The 16905-nt window shown below is 32.9% G+C and overlaps 1 protein-coding gene across 1 annotated transcript; it reads right to left on the bottom strand.

The window, feature by feature from the left end:
• Window positions 1-2677: 2677 nt before the first annotated feature.
• Window positions 2678-10472, bottom strand: LOC143545742 (LEAF RUST 10 DISEASE-RESISTANCE LOCUS RECEPTOR-LIKE PROTEIN KINASE-like 1.4). The gene is made up of 4 exons (XM_077037572.1): window positions 9725-10472; window positions 4196-4225; window positions 3763-4101; window positions 2678-3682 (listed from the first exon to the last, which is right to left on the bottom strand). Exons 1-4 carry the CDS (start codon window positions 10470-10472, stop codon window positions 2742-2744), a joined length of 2058 nt encoding a protein of 685 aa, XP_076893687.1. The 3' UTR covers window positions 2678-2741.
• Window positions 10473-16905: the final 6433 nt, after the last annotated feature.

The following is a 16905-nucleotide window of genomic DNA, read 5'->3' as shown; positions in this document are numbered from 1 at the left end:
CGAATACAATTATCACACTCGTCGTTATAGGCAAACCACTCTAGCTTAAAACCAGCCTGCAAGGCTTTTCTCAAATCATCCTCTGAAGCAACATTAGCATTAGAACGATCCACTGGTACGGTGATAGAATTGTTGCATTGCACAAAGAGACTGCCAATTTCGGGGACAAACGCACTGGTTCTATAGAAATAACTATCAGTACTCTGGCCAGTCCTGTTCCCATCACAACGGAATCGAAAAACAGCAGTCGCGGGTACAGGTATATTTTCTTGGCATCCGTAGAAGAGGGATACATTCTCCGGGTTGAAATTATTGCCGTTAAAAAGGGTGGAGTCATAGGTGGTGTTGCAAAAATATCGAGGGCAGCTGTTTTCTCACAAATCATTTCTAGCAATAGTCATCCTAAGTGTACTGCTATCGGTTTCTAGGACCCGATAGTCTACTGAATCTAAACGGAGCACAGGAACATTAGATTCGCAAGTTAGCTGAAAACTTGGGTGGCCGCAGTATTGCGGCCGCCCAAATCCCCAAAAAGGATACTCAAAGTCTTCCCTTCCACACCGGGCTGGGCCACATGACTCGTATGACGGGGATTCCTGGCACCAGATGGCTGGGAAAAGAATAAGGGTGGCTAGAACAAGTGTTATGGCGAACATGGGGCGGCTCGGGTCTAGACGGGGTCTCATGGTGGTTCGGGCAGTTTGAGAGGAAAGGATAAATGATGAATGAAATAGAAACTAGAAAGGGAGCGATTAATTGGAAAATGAAGAGGACCAAGTCCTTGGATTTTTTAAATCGTCAATTTTGCATCAACGAGGAGTACATACGTTTATTTAATAATCAAAGAAAGAACTTGAAATGTAATCTTCCGATCTGACCAACAAATATTAAGTTGACTGAGCATTACCACATGAGCCCATTTTCATGAAGATTGATACCCTTATGGAGTAGTAATATTAATAATATAAAAGAAAATACCTAAACTATTACGAAAAATAAAAATACCTAAATCCATATATTTAACTATTTATCAATAATTCATATTTTTAAAAACTTTTATTCGTTTACTTTGAATTTCTATGAACAAATAGACTCTGGATGATCAAACGAGCATATATACAAAGGGAAATGGAAGCCAGACATGAATCGGGTCCTGCCCTATTAAGCGCGCTCATGTGTCCCATCATCAGAATACGAAATTCTTGTCTCCCCGACCCTTGATCGCTAACGATGTTAGAAATGATTAGGACCAATTTAGTGGAGTCAAAGTTTGTCTTGACACGGGGTTGTGCCTCACCTTCCAAACGACCTATAAATTGAGATGCAAGGCTCATCCCCAAGTCATCACCTCCCACATTGATCAGTCGCTTATTTGTATTTAAACAATAAACAATAGGTTATCAAAGCTTAGTGGTTCTCTTTCCTCTATTAATCCAAGGTTCAAGAACTATTGAATATTGTTCATATCTTGTAATTTATATTACAGTTTTGTCAAGAAGGGATGTTGTTGATCATTTTGTCATGTTAGGCTAAGTTCTTTGATTCACATAGGGGAGATGAACCTGGTGTATTTTCTCGGCATCCTTAGTACAGAGATACATTCTCCTGGCTGAAATTATTGCCGTTGAAAAGGGTGGGATTATAGGTGGTGTTGTGAAGATATGGAGGGCAGACTGTCAGGGGCGGACCCACATAGTTTAGATCGGGGTCCCGAGATATCAATGTTTTTTAAATATTTTTTAGACGCGGTATATTAAATATTTTAAGGACTACACAAGAATTAATACTTGGAAACCATACCATTAATATTGATGTGGTTTGGTGAAAAGTCCCTTGTTTTCCCTATGAGAAATGTTGTTGGTTCGAGCCTTTCAAGCTTTGTTTTTGTTGTTCTTTTTTATTTTTTTTAACTCATACTCAAGTGAACTTGTAAAACAAAATTTCAGTCTTCATCACGTCTACAATTTAATTATTCCTTAATTTTAACGGTAATTATTTGATTGTTTTCTTTAATTAAATGACTACTTTAATATTCATGTTTGAAGTTGTTTTATATATTGTTTCTTTATATTTTTTTTTACTTATTTAAATTGATTATGATTTTATCCAACATTGTACACAAGTGTATAACATTCAATCATGAGAAACCGTTAGACCATCAACTAAGGTGAAATTCTTATATGTGTTTTCCAGCTTTGCAACAAATATTTTAGACAACTAGCATCTAAGAATTATTTTTGCGTTGATACCAAACTCAACATGTTTGAGAATTGCATAGCCACACTATCGATGTAAAGGAAATTAGCCAGCTATTAGTAGTAACTAGTTCTTAATGAGAGAATCTCGCGTCATTACTAGTAACTAGTTCGTACTCACAATGACCAATTATCAGAATTAACTGTCAACTTTTAAATTGGCAGTTGACACATTGCCGTGCATGATGCAATTAAGTAAATTTATAACCAAATCTTTTTAGAAATAAAACCTATCACTAAGAATCATATTTTTTTCATTTAGTGCGCTAAAGATAAGTATGACCAAAATAATGAATGAATGAATGACAGGCAAAATTGAACTTCACAACTGAAGATACATCCTGAAAGCAGAAGATTATGATTTCAGTAGCTCTTTTAACATTTTACTATATACATTCTCTCAGAACTTGATGTCATGTATAATCATATAACAACCCAAAAATAAACATAAAAAAAAATAGTTATTTCAAATCCAAGAAAGTCCGATTAACCATCTGAAGAATTCGGTGCAGAACCGCCAACCAGTTTGTTACTAATCCCATAATCCGGTGACGCTGGTTCTGTGTTATGATCCTTCAACAGACCACCATCATCCACCACAATATTAAGCACTTCTGCTTTTTGAGTATTCAACTCATCATCCTGAATCCCTCTTAAAGTTTCCACCACTTCTTTCATTGTGGGCCTCATATCCCTCTCCTGTTGCAGACACCGGAAAGCCAGCTCCGCCACTAAGGTGACCATCCTCCTCACCAAACCATTTGTCTCAAACCCAATACTCTTGTCAACCAACTCATCCAATGTATGGTTTTGAATCTTTGTCACAGCCATATTAGCCAGGCTTATGTCAAGTCGGTGCCTGCTGGTGTCAACCGCTGGTAACGACGATATGAGCTCAACCAGAACAACCCCGAAGCTATAAACATCACTTTTATCTGTCAGTTGATACAACTGGTAGTATTCAGGATCAACATAGCCCGGGGTCCCTTGTGGGGCAGTGGAAACATGTGTAACAACATTATTAAACAATCTTGACAGCCCGAAATCCGCAACTTTGACTCGAAAGCTTTTATCTAATAAAATGTTGTTGCTCTTCACGTCACGGTGAATGATGCCCGATTTGTGAAGGTAAGCTAGTGCATCAGCTGTTTGTATGGCGATGTTGAGACGAATAGACCATGAAAACAAATTGGAGCTCGAGTTTGCTAGTTTTCCATGAAGATGATCTGCTATTGTGCCATTGGGAATGTATTCATAGACTAGAAGTAGTTCTTTGCTTCGTTTTGAGGTGCAGCCGTATAATTTCACCAGGTTTTCATGATCTAACTGTGTCAAGATCCTAACTTCATTTATGAATTGCTTGACCCGTTTGAAATTGTTTTCGTATAAACGCTTGACCGCAACTTCTCGACCGTCAAGAAGCTTTCCTGAAAACAAAACCAAAATAGTTAAAAACAAAGCCTCATGGATTTTAACAATGCACTGGTTTAGGGTTTACAAGTATTACCAAAGTACACAGTTCCAAAACCGCCATCTCCAAGTTCCCTTGAGTCGTTGAAGTTATCGGTGGCGACTTTTAGTTCTTCATAGGTGAAAACCTGGGCTCCAAAATATGTGCTTTTTCCAAACTCCTCTGATGTTTTTGATGAAGGAAAGGAAGGAATGGTGGAAGTGACATAAGAAGTGTTACTACTTTGTACTTGGCTCAAACCTACAGTCAAAATGGCCTTAGTCTCGGTTTGGGCAGGTGATGCTTCTTTGATCGCACGCTTTTTTCTTCGTTGGCAAACAAAGATTCCGCATCCAACGATGACGACAGCAATAACCCCTCCAACGATTCCAAGTACTAGGATTCAAAGATAAAAGATTCAAATTTTAGTTTCTTGAAGCAATAACTTATAAAGAAAGTTTAGTCTATTCAGCGAGAGTAAATTCCATACCTATACCCAGAGAACTACTGCTTGAACTCCCTGCAATTATACAGAATTTCATAAACAAAAGTGTTAGATTAATATTAAATTATCTCATCTAAACTTGGAGTTTACGACTAAGGCCAATGAATTATGAATGAATGATCCCCTCATTGGAAGGTAGCACTTATATGTCCACCATCTAGCTATTGCTTTATGTTACTCTAGTAATTTATGAAGTATATGTGTAAAATCCACATATAAAGTGATTTTAAAACTTATTTAATATATTTTTACTTTCATTTCTCATTTCATATATTAATTTAAATAATGATTCCAAATGTTAATTTAATATTAATTTCCTATTTTTTTCAAGCATTTAAAATTTGTAGTTATCGTCTATTTGATAGAAACGCTATTCAAGATATATACATTTATTGAAATTTATTATATAAGTTGAATGTTTATTTGATTTGCCTGTGTTGTGTGTTGTGTTTGGGTTTTTGTAAAGTTATTATAAAGACTATTCTAGAACAACCGTGTATTAATAGTATTGTTGATAGGGTACTGTTTATTATTGTATATTAATTATTTATTAAATATTGTACTTTTAAGATTTACCGGTGTAAAACACGGTCAAATTAGTGTGATTATAAATGCCTATCACACTCTATTTCCCTTGTTAGTTAAGTTAGCAAAACATTTTGTTAGATATGCTATACGATCATATGCTTAAAACTACATCTTTATTATATGTGTACATCACTATTACACGAACCGTAAATGATAAGTTCTGTATAATAAATTAATAACATCTAAAATATGATTTTAATAGTTATTACAAGTAGCACATTTTATATTTGAGTGGTACCTGCGATTCTGAAGACGAGTGACAAGTATTCAAGAATTTTAAAATAAAAAATTAAGTGATCAAAAAAGTACGACGCTGAATAATTTCAAAGTCGACCTAACAAATACAGAGTAATTTTTTTCTTTTATTTATTTATTCATCGCCAAGTTACAATTGGTAATTTGATATAAGTTAAAACATGTGAAGAATAACGTATTCATGTTATTTAAATATTCGAGGATATGTTTTTTAATATTGAACGCACTCGTATTTATTAAAGTATTTTCGTATCTTATAAATAATTCTAATCTTACAGGAGTTTATAAAAATGTACGTAAAAAGTTGATTTTGCAATAAATCGTAGTTTACAAGAAAAGTTTTAACAAGGTAGGCATTCTATAAAAAGTATTAATTTCCCAAATAAGAATAACTTTACAAGATGTCAAGATATGGGTTAGGTTTAAATAAGAAGTTTGATTTCCTAAAAAGGCTAGGAAGGAATGTATTTTAGTCTGACACTTTAATCTCAAAACTTACTTACTTTAATCTCAAAACCCACTTAAATTAATTTCAAAAATCCACTTATATAAGACCCAATTGCATCTTCACTCATCTCCTACAACCATCACCACTCCACCGCCCACCGCCACCACCTCGCGAGAAAAGTTCGAAAAAACAAAATGAAAAACACTATGAAAAACACAATGGAAAAAAAACACAATGATAAAAACACAATAAAAAACACAATTGTATGACACAATGTAAAAAACACAATGGAAAAAACATAATAAAAAAAAAACACAATGAAAAATACTATTGTATAACACAATTTTGTAAAACACAATTTGTAAAAAACCCACTAATTTTTTTTAATTTTTATATTACAGTATGGTACTCATTAAAAGATAAAAAGATACTCGTTATTATGGTGAATTTGTTTTTCAATAAAAACATCGTATAAAAAAGTTATGGACGTTTTGGGGGAATTTGACATGTGTCTTGTATGTGGAGAGAGAAAATCAACATTTGTGTTATTCCTTTTATACCCTTTCCCTTATGTTTACACTTGATTTCCCCCTAAACTAATCTCAACCCTTCATGTTCAAAATCAATGGACAAGATCACTTCTTATCCTTCCTACAAAAAGTATACTTACTATTATAACCTAACCCGTCAAGATATTTTATAAACAATCGAAATTTTACAAGACCATGTGGTAGCAAAACAACGCGTTGTCTGGTATGCCAGGTTATAACGGCTTGCATATCAAGCACAAGCATGAATCAGATCAATGGAGATTTACCTTTTTAATATAACTAATTTAATAGCTTAAGTTATCACTGCGTGCGTACCCATAAATGACGTGACCATTGTCAGGACCGGTCCAACCATTTTGGTGGCCTAAAGCAAATAAAAAATTCAGGGCCCTTTTTTTCTTAAAAAAACGGATTCGGATTTTTCTATTTTTTATTCATGTTACTTCATTTATTTAAATTAACAAGTTAAATGTAAAACCAAAATAATCAAGATTAGAGTCTACTTTATAATATAAACTATATTTGTCTCTTAAAAAATCAACCAAGTGTAAATGTTTTGAAACATGACATGAAATATATAAAAAAAAACATCTTGTGGTCAGCACCACACACTCCACATTTTAACATGGACATTTATATTTATAAGATCCATATATCATTCTGTTTTTGAGAAGAAAAAAAGGTATTTTGAGAAAAATAAATAGCGTTTTAACTAAAAGCTATTTTTTAATAACCGGAAACAATTGTATATATTCAAGTTATTGAATTAATATTTGTTTCCAATCTATATATATAATAAATAAAGGTTTTTCAATACCATATGGCATTACACAAGATGATTCTTACAAAATTTTCCCACCTCTCTTTCTTATTAAATACATTATTCTTTTTTATTAATATATTTAGCTTTTTTTTCTTTTTAATCTATTATTTTCTCTTTTTAATAATTATTTTTTGATTTAAAAAATTTCATACTAAAATAAATATATTATATAGTTTTATATAAATATATTGTATTAGTTATTAATATTTAGCTTTTATAAGTAACGATTTTGACACTAATTTATATAAAATAAGTAATTTAAAATTTCAAAGAAGAAAATTTTTCACTTTATATTTGTTTTGCAATGAGGAGTAGTACTAAAAGTTAAGGCCAATCATTATAGATTTTAAAACAGTCTGTTTTAACGCATGATATACTATATGTTTCATTATTGAAAGTTGAAAGCAAAAACAAAGTGAACATACTAATTTTGTTATGGATGTTAAAATTACAAATACTGTATACAAAAAAATGTTTAGAGATTTACAAATTTTTATTTCTACATTGTGTAATATGTAATTTATTCTATAATATATTATATCTTTATATCTTTTGAACATACTTTTTGTATTTCACATTGTGTTATTATCTAAATAAATTTATTTATTCTAACCCGTTTTTTATACGGGTTGCTTAATGTCATATGTCATTACACATGGACGATTATTATAAATATTTTCCACCTCTCTCATATTAAATATATATTTCTTTTTGTTATTAATAATAGTTTTATATTTTATTCATTTTTCTTTTTAATATATTATTTTCTCTTTTTCATAATTATTTCCTGGTTTAAAAAATTTAATATCAACATAAATATATTATTTTGTTTTATATGTTTTATACAAATATATTGTATTTGTTATTAATATTAAGCTTTTATAAGTAACGAATTTTCACATTGTTTAGATAAAATAGTTAATTTCAAATTTCTAATTTCAAATAAGGAGATTTTTCACTTTATGTTGTGTTTTGCAATGAAGATTAAAAAAAGCTAAGACCAATCACTTTAGATGGTTTGTTTGTTTTTTAGGCAACCTGCTTTAACACATGGTAAGTTACGTGCTCTATTATTTAGAGTTGAAACAAAAAAACAAAGTGAAACCACCACTTTTAACATGGAGGATAAAGTTAAAAATAAAATTATAAATATTGTATACAAATAAATATTTAGAGATTTAGGAATTTTTAATATTTTATTTCCATATTGTGTGTTGTGTAATTTATTCTATCATATATAATATCTTTATATATGTTCGATATAGTTTTTATATTTCACATTGTGTTATTATTTTAAATAAATTTATTTATTCTAATCCGTGTTTTACACGGGTACCTAACCTAGTCTAAATATACATGTTTTAAGATAAATGAATGAATATGTTTTTGCAAAATAAATGATATTGGATTATTTATCTACAACTATAGACCAGGGAGGATAAGACCAAAATAAACAAAAATTTGGGAGATACCAGGCTCGATCACTGGTCTTTCAGGACAAAAATGTTGGATTTTACCACTGTGCTAGGTTAATACTTAATACTATCATAGAATCGCTTAATAATTATATACACATTAAATATAATTTTTTTTTTCTAAATTGAGGCTCTAAAATTTTGAAGACCCAAAGCCCTAGCTTGGGTTTAGTATGTATATGGGCCGGCCCCGACCATTGTGACACTTTTCATACCAAGGGTATGTTTGGTTGGAGGTAATGGAATGAAGGGGGAATGAAATGAGAAAATGAATGGAATGGACAAGGGAATGAAATAAATCATTAATATTTCTTTGTCTTGTTTGGTTAACCTATAGTAATGAAATCAATTATTACTTTTTGTTGTTTGGTATCTAAAAAAAATTATAGGAATAAATTAGAAATAATAAAAACACTCCTATCTAAAAATATTTAAAAAAAAAAACGCAACGACGATGGTGGTGGTAGCTCCGGCGACAAATATGGTGGTGTCGGTGGCGACGGTGGTGGTGGGCGGTGGTGGTGGGGGGGGTGGCGGTGGTCAAGCAGCGGTAGCATTGGTAGTGATGGCGATGGTAGGGCGGTGGCGACAGTGGCGGTGGTCAGGTGGTGGCAGCAATGGTAGTGGTGGTGGTCGTTATTAGGTGGTAGTGTTGTTGAGAATGTAGGGTGAAGGAAGAATGGAATGAAAAAAAAGAAGGGGGTGTGAATCAATGGTTTTGATGGAATACGATTCCATGTGTAATGAATGATTTCATTTCATTGAGCAACTAAACATCACTTTTTTCATTCCCATGTAATGAATCATTCCATTGCTACTATCATTAATGCATACCAAACGGTACCCAAGTTTTCTTTTGGCCTTCGTAAAAAAAAGGGATGACACCATCAGGAAAAGGCGAAAAAAATGGATGACTCCTCTCCTATATTTTATAAAAATTGAGAAACCTTTTTATTTTTCCTTGAGTAACAAATCACAGTTACCAAATCATGAAGTATTATTGCGTGCATACCCATAAATGACGTGACCATTGTGACACTTTTCATACCAAGTTTTCATTTGGCCTTTGTAAAAAAAAGGGATGACAACATCATATTTAAAGAAAATGGTGAAACCCTGATATGGCATGCAGGAAAAAGGCGAAAAAAAATGGATGACTCCTCTCCTATATTTTATAAAAATTGAGAAACCTTTTTATTTTTCCTTAAGTAACAAATCACAGTTACCAAATCATGAAGTATTATTATTTAGATGAAATATTATTGGAGTTAGGTTTGTGTCAATTCTAAGCAACCACTTTCCAATTAGTGACTCATTCGTTTAACCTGCCGGCTCAAATAGAACATGAATCTACGAGATCAAAAAATCACTTACCCCCTACACGATGGTAGCAAACAGGTCCAGTTGAGTTCGTCCCGCATCGACCATTATTAGACCGAATACAATTATCACACTCGTCGTTATAGGCAAACCACTCTAGCTTAAAACCAGCCTGCAAGGCTTTTCTCAAATCATCCTCTGAAGCAACATTAGCATTAGAACGATCCACTGGTACGGTGATAGAATTGTTGCATTGCACAAAGAGACTGCCAATTTCGGGGACAAACGCACTGGTTCTATAGAAATAACTATCAGTACTCTGGCCAGTCCTGTTCCCATCACAACGCAATCGAAAAACAGCAGTCGCGGGTACAGGTATATTTTCTTGGCATCCGTAGAAGAGGGATACATTCTCTGGGTTGAAATTATTGCCGTTAAAAAGGGTGGAGTCATAGGTGGTGTTGCAATAATATCGAGGGCAGCTGTTTTCCCACAAATCATTTCTAGCAATAGTCATCCTATGTGTACTGCTATCGGTTTCTAGGACCCGATAGTCTACTGAATCTAAACGGAGCACGGGAACATTAGATTCGCAAGTTAGCTGAAAACTTGGGTGGCCGCAGTATTGCGGCCGCCCAAATCCCCAAAAAGGATACTCAAAGTCTTCCCTTCCACACCGGGCTGGGCCACATGACTCGTATGACGGGGATTCCTGGCACCAGATGGCTGGGAAAAGAATAAGGGTGGCTAGAACAAGTGTTATGGCGAACATGGGGCGGCTCGGGTCTAGACGGGGTCTCATGGTGGTTCGGGCAGTTTGAGAGGAAAGGACAAATGATGAATGAAATAGAAACTAGAAAGGGAGCGATTAATTGGAAAATGAAGAGGACCAAGTCCTTGGATTTTTTAAATCGTCAATTTTGCATCAACGAGGAATACATACGTTTATTTAATAATCAAAGAAAGAACTTGAAATGGAATCTTCCAATTTGACCAACGAATTTTGAGTTGACTGGGCATTACCATATGAGCCCATTTTCATGAAGATTTTAAGGGTAAACCTTTGGAGTTTGTAATATACCCTTATGGAGAACTTAATATATATATAATCCTATGTGTCGTGATGTGGTCGCCCTCTCTTTTTATGGAAGCCATCAGATTGTTTAATTTTTTAATGGAGACCTCTCATTGATTTAACCCAAATTTATGGATATGAGTTTTACCAAAACCAGATAGCTCTTAAACGGGTTATAACATCTCATTAAATTAAAAATTAATCTTACCAATTATTTGATGTGAAAATCCTATAAAATAGGGATATACTAAAATTTAATATCCAATTTAAAAAGAAAAAGATATTATTTATGATTGATAAACGATTTTATAGTAAAAAACATAAGCGGGGCATGGGTCACCAAATCCAAATAGTTTTTATACGGGTTATAACATATGATTTATTTATGAAACTCTTCCATCATCAAACCCTAAGTATATTATTAACTTTTTTACAATAAAGAAAATTAAAATCCCAAAAATAAATATTAAAAAATAAAAAATGTAAAACAACCATTCTCTCAAGCCATCAGATTGCTTTATTTGTAAATGAAGGCTTCTCACGCATTTGAACCGAATTCACGGGTAAAGGTCTCACTAAACCCAGATAGCTCTTAAACGGGTTATAACATTTCATTATATTAAAAATTAATCTCATAAAATCTTTGATATGAAAATCCTAAAAAACAGGGATATACTAAAAATTAATAACCCATATCCACTAGATAAATCAATTTAATTTAATTATGCATTTAATATATTTGCAGTTATATTGTATTAACTTTTAAGATTGCAACTTGTAAGTAGGGATGGCAATGGGTCGGGTTTGGGTCGGATTTAAGTATTCCCAAACCCATACCCGGTTATAAAAGTCCATCCCAAACCCGTCCCAAACCCGTCGGGTTTCGGGTTTCCTATCGGGTTTTGACAAAATACCCGTTGGGTATACCCGGCTCAAAGCCCGTTGGGTTTCTACCGGTGTTTTGACAAAATATACCTAATCGATTACAAAGATGGTTACTATATAGGTAAAATATCTCAAATAATTGACATAATCAAGTTTCGACAAATAATATATTTCGAATATAGTGTATATATATATATAATAAGCTATATCGGGTACATCGGGTAAATGGGTCTATGTTATCGGGTAATCGGGACTGGTAATCGGGTATATTAGAAATCCCAAACCCGCGAAAAATTTCAAAACTAATCCCAAACCCTAACGGGTTGGGTATTACCCGCCCCATTTATGTCGGGTTTCGGGTTTTCCCATCGGATTCGGGTTTCGTTGCCAATTTAACTTAATAACTGTTCAAAAGTCAAAGCAGTACTGACGACTAAAAATGATCTTTTAAAATAAAGTTTATCTGTTTAATTAAAATCTAGATTTGTTCTGCTTGGAATTTTTTGTATGGTGATTTAACTTTTTGGAATTTTTTCTATTCAATTATTTTTCACTAATGCTTGGATTCAACTTTGATTTTCAAAAGGAATGATTTTTTATTTTCTTCAATTGCTTATTGTTATTCTATCCTTGGTTTGCTAATTGCCTAAAATAATGGTGAACCAACACGTTTTCAATTTATATTTTAAACTTTTCATGGCCAATCAACATTTTTTAATGAAGAATTATTTCCAATTTCAAATCAATTGATATTTTGATTTGTTTAGTCTTACTTAAATTTGTTTGTTCAATTCATTCAATAGCATCAAGAATCCGACTCCATTACTATTGGTGTGTCCGTTGACATATTTAGTGTAAATGTATGCCACTTTTCATTTTAGGTTATTTTCCTTTATTATACAACAACAATAAATTACTAAACAACATTTGCTATTTACCGCTTCCTTTTTAAAATAATAGTTGACACATTTTATTACTAGAGGTGCGCAAACCGGTTTTCGGTTTAAACCCGAGCAGTTCATTGAACGTCTGGTTCTTTACACTTTAAAGGCCTAAATTTTATAAAGAAGTTTTGACAGATTGTATATATCATCATCTTTTTTTATAACCTTGAGAAACTGTCAACGAAAGCATTATCAAGAATCTTTTACTTACCATATGCTACCAATAGATTTGGGTCTTCACGTACGTCAACCAACACTTACGTCAATTGATATTATCCGATCAGTGTTGGTATCTATGTATTGATACTGCCATTACGGCTGGAACTAATCACCATATATTGATTTCCAATTGATATTTCCTATTTTCGTTTACAATAAATTGATTTCCAAATTTCAACCGGGCATTACATGGAATGGTTAATGAGCTATAAATGGATATAATATGTGAGCTATAAATTAGTTTTGAAGCTGACGTATATTGACATACGGGTTTTAAATCGGGTTAAACCTGTTTTTGACTAACCGGTTCCAAAATATCTTTCTTATTGTAACATAAGCAATTGTTATTATCATTATTATAATTACAATCATATTTTCCTTTACAATAATTTGATTTTTCAATGGGGCATCATTATATGGAATGGTTAATGAGCTATAAATGGATATAATATGTGAGCTATAAATTAGTTTTGAGCTACAAACGGGGTTTTAAATCGGATGAAACCTGTTTTTGTCTAGCCGGTTCCAAAATAGCGGCTTCAAACCGGTTTTAGCAAAAAAAAAAAAAAAACTCCAAACCGGTCCTAACCCGGTGGTTTATAACTATGAACCGGTTTTTGTTATATCGGGTTCAAACTGGTGTTCCTATTATGCTCCTTAGAAATCTTAACCAGAAAGAAGGCTTATGTAACGGTACTCGACTACAAATTATATCTTTAGGTACTCGTGTAGTTGAAGTAAAAACTTTTTCTAGAACTAACAGACATAGAGTTTTAATCCACATATCACCACTGACTCCAACAGACAACAAAATAGCATATAAGTTTCAAAGACGAAGTTTTCCCTTGCAGTATGCTTTGCGATGACCATAAACAAAAGTCAAGGTCAATCATTATCTAAGGTTGGTTTGTATTTGAAAGAACCTATGTTCTCACATGGACAGCTATATGTCGTCTTGTCAAGAGTTACAAGCAAGTGTGGGCTAAAGATTCTGATTCTTGATAAATAAGGTAATCTGACCAATACAACCACAAATGTAGTGTATAAGGAAATTTTTTCTTATTTGTAAAATAGTTGCAATGTTTGTTTTATAATTCCTGTAATTTTAATGTAATTTGTAATTGTATTAATAATATATGATAATTGTGTTACGTGTTATTGATTGTATTTTGCTTAATGTTTAAATATTATAATTTTTATTAATTCCCCGTGTATTACACGGGTCTCAAACTAGTTATATTATAGAGTACTTAAAAAATTACTCTATGATGTAATTATATAATTACTCTACTTGATTCTCACAATTAGAAATGTGAAAAATGAATATGGGCCACTAATTTTAATTTAGGTTTTAAATGCTTAAAGATAAATGAGAAAAATATTAATACATGCTCTTTCTTCAATTAATATAACTAATAAATATAATAGTTATCTATTTAATTAATATAACTAATTAAATTATTATAATTGGAAAATATTAAGAATTCATTTATTTTTATAACTTATTTTTTCTCTCTTGAATTTTTATCTTACACAAGTACAATTTATTCATACATTAAAATTTCTTTTTATCCAAAACCAATTTCTTTCAACTCAATATATTAATATTCATCAACACGTATTTACATTGTGAAGAATAGTACAAAAAACTATCTTACACGTGTTTACATTAAATATCAACAAAAAAGTACACAACCTACACAAAAACATATAACCTACACTTGTTCTAAGAATAAGAAAACATATAACCTACACACGAAAAACACATAACCGACACACAAAATTCAGCATCAATAAACTACACACGCACACGAAAACGTATAACCTACACACGAAAAACATATAACCTACACTCGAAAATTTTATCTTACACATTTAAATACAATTTATTCATACATTAAATATTTTTTCTATCCAAAACCAATTTCTTCCAACTCAATATATCAATATCCATTAACACGTAGGTACATTGTGATGAATAATACAAAAACTATCTTACATATGTTAGCATTAAATGTCAATAAAAAATATACAACCTACACAAAAACATGTAACATACACTTGTTCTAAGAATAAGAAAACATGTTACCTACACACGAAAAACATATAACCTACATACGTATAGGATGTGTGTATCTTTGTCTAGTTTCTATAATTGTTGATGTCGAATTACATATGTAAGTTGTATACCTTTTTGTATGTTGTACGTTTTTATTACTCAAAACAAGTGTAGGTTATATAATTTTGTGTATATTGTATATTTATTGTTTATATTTAATGAACACATTTGTATGATATTTTTTATTATTATTTATAACAATAACTTTTCTAAGTATATCAATTGAAAAAAAAATATTATGTTTTGATTTTTATTTATTAGAGAGAATTTATTTTGGTTATATTATTTGTATTAATTGAAAAGGGAGAGATTTATTACGGTTATATTAGTTGAAGAGAGATATTTGCATTTATTGTTGCATTTACATATTTTTCATTTATTTTTAAACATTTAAAACATTAAATAAAACTAGTGGTCCATATTCATTTCTCACAGTAATCTCATTTCTCTCCTGAACTTAGGCATATATATATATTGTTAGGGCACGGATTTTCAGTATCCTCAGCAAAGGTTATGTTCAGAGCAGATTCAGGATGCGGTATCTTCCAAGGTAACAAGTATCCTAATTACATTATATAACTAAAACGATCTTTGCTACTTTCCCTGTTTACCAGGTCAAAGACGGTTGCTTGATCACCCGAGAACTCGCACTTGCTGTTATTAGGACGTGACCAATAAGGAAACGTGCTGAAAAGAAGAATTAACGGCTAATTGATTTAGTCTAGGAGTTTCCTTAAATATAGGATTTCTTGTTAGACTTAAGTTGTTATAAATAGAGCTCAAAACAAAGGATCAAACACACACTCTAGACACACGAGACTTACTAGTACTCGCATTCTCTGTAATCACGATCAAGTTTGAGCTCCACCATTATAATCACCTTTGTTATTAATAAACCGGTGGTGATAGTTTTCACCGCCCGGGGTTTTTTGCTTGTTATCCTAAGGATAACGGGTTTTTTTCTCGCAACAAATCCTTGTGTTCAAGCACTTTTACGTTCATTTCATATAAGCACCAAGTCCCGATTACTAATTTGGTTACGAAATCACTGTTATTAATTTTTGACCAAAACAATTTGGCGCCCACCGTGGGGCTATCGGTGCTTCAATCCATTAAATCTGTTTATTTCATTCACCTTCATTCTCTTTACAATGGCCTCACAACCAAAAACCAGTTCAGTCTTTGCTCCGGTGGTCACTACTGCTTCAACTGTCAACCCTGGACCTCCACCACTGCCAAAGAAAAATACTCAGCCCAGAGGAGAAATTTCACCATTCGCGGGGTCCTCCACACGGATAGACCCGGTTATATCTAACAACGATATTTTTGCTTTGATGAAACAGATCAAAACGCACATGGAGCAGCAAGAGAAGACCAACTCAAGGCTATTCAAGGAGATTGAAGGAATCAAGAAGAAACCAGGGCATGAGGCCACTCCGATCATGCCCAGGGTCCTTGATTTTGATTCTCCAGGATCTTCTATCCTTTAGAATCCCGGATCCTTGGGGACACAATAGGCAAGGATTCCACAATAGCAGCAATCAGGATAATGGGGAGCTTTTCCTTCGGTATCCTAGGAGTTACCCGGACCAACGAGGCTAGGATCCGTCAGCATGCAGCCTCGCTCAACCATGCCAGCCGGCATATTTTCATTAGAACCCCCTATGATGTCCTCAGAAGTACATGTTGGAGATGACATCCCTATGCAGGCACCACCTTATCCTGAGGATACTATCAATGGAGGAATTAACCATTCTGGCTCAGGATACCAAAGACCTTACCAGAATCTTGGTAACAGTTTACTTAATCCTAATTTATACAATAACCGTGGATCTGTGCAGGATAAGGGGATATCTTTTGATATAGCCAGGGAGTTACAAAAAATGAAGGACATGATCTCCAGTATCCCCGGGATAATCCGACCCATAGCTGAAGTCCCGGCGGGCAGTCACAAACTTTCCAGGTTCACTTGGCCCATATGCGACCTGGAGAT

Source organism: Bidens hawaiensis, unplaced genomic scaffold (assembly GCF_021521415.1).
Source record: "Bidens hawaiensis isolate Kalapana, Puna unplaced genomic scaffold, B.hawaiensis_p1.1 tig00000904_1, whole genome shotgun sequence".
NCBI classification, from domain to species: Eukaryota; Viridiplantae; Streptophyta; class Magnoliopsida; order Asterales; family Asteraceae; genus Bidens; species Bidens hawaiensis.
The sequence above is the reverse complement of the archived record's forward strand: the minus strand, read 5'-3'. Positions and strand labels throughout refer to the sequence as shown.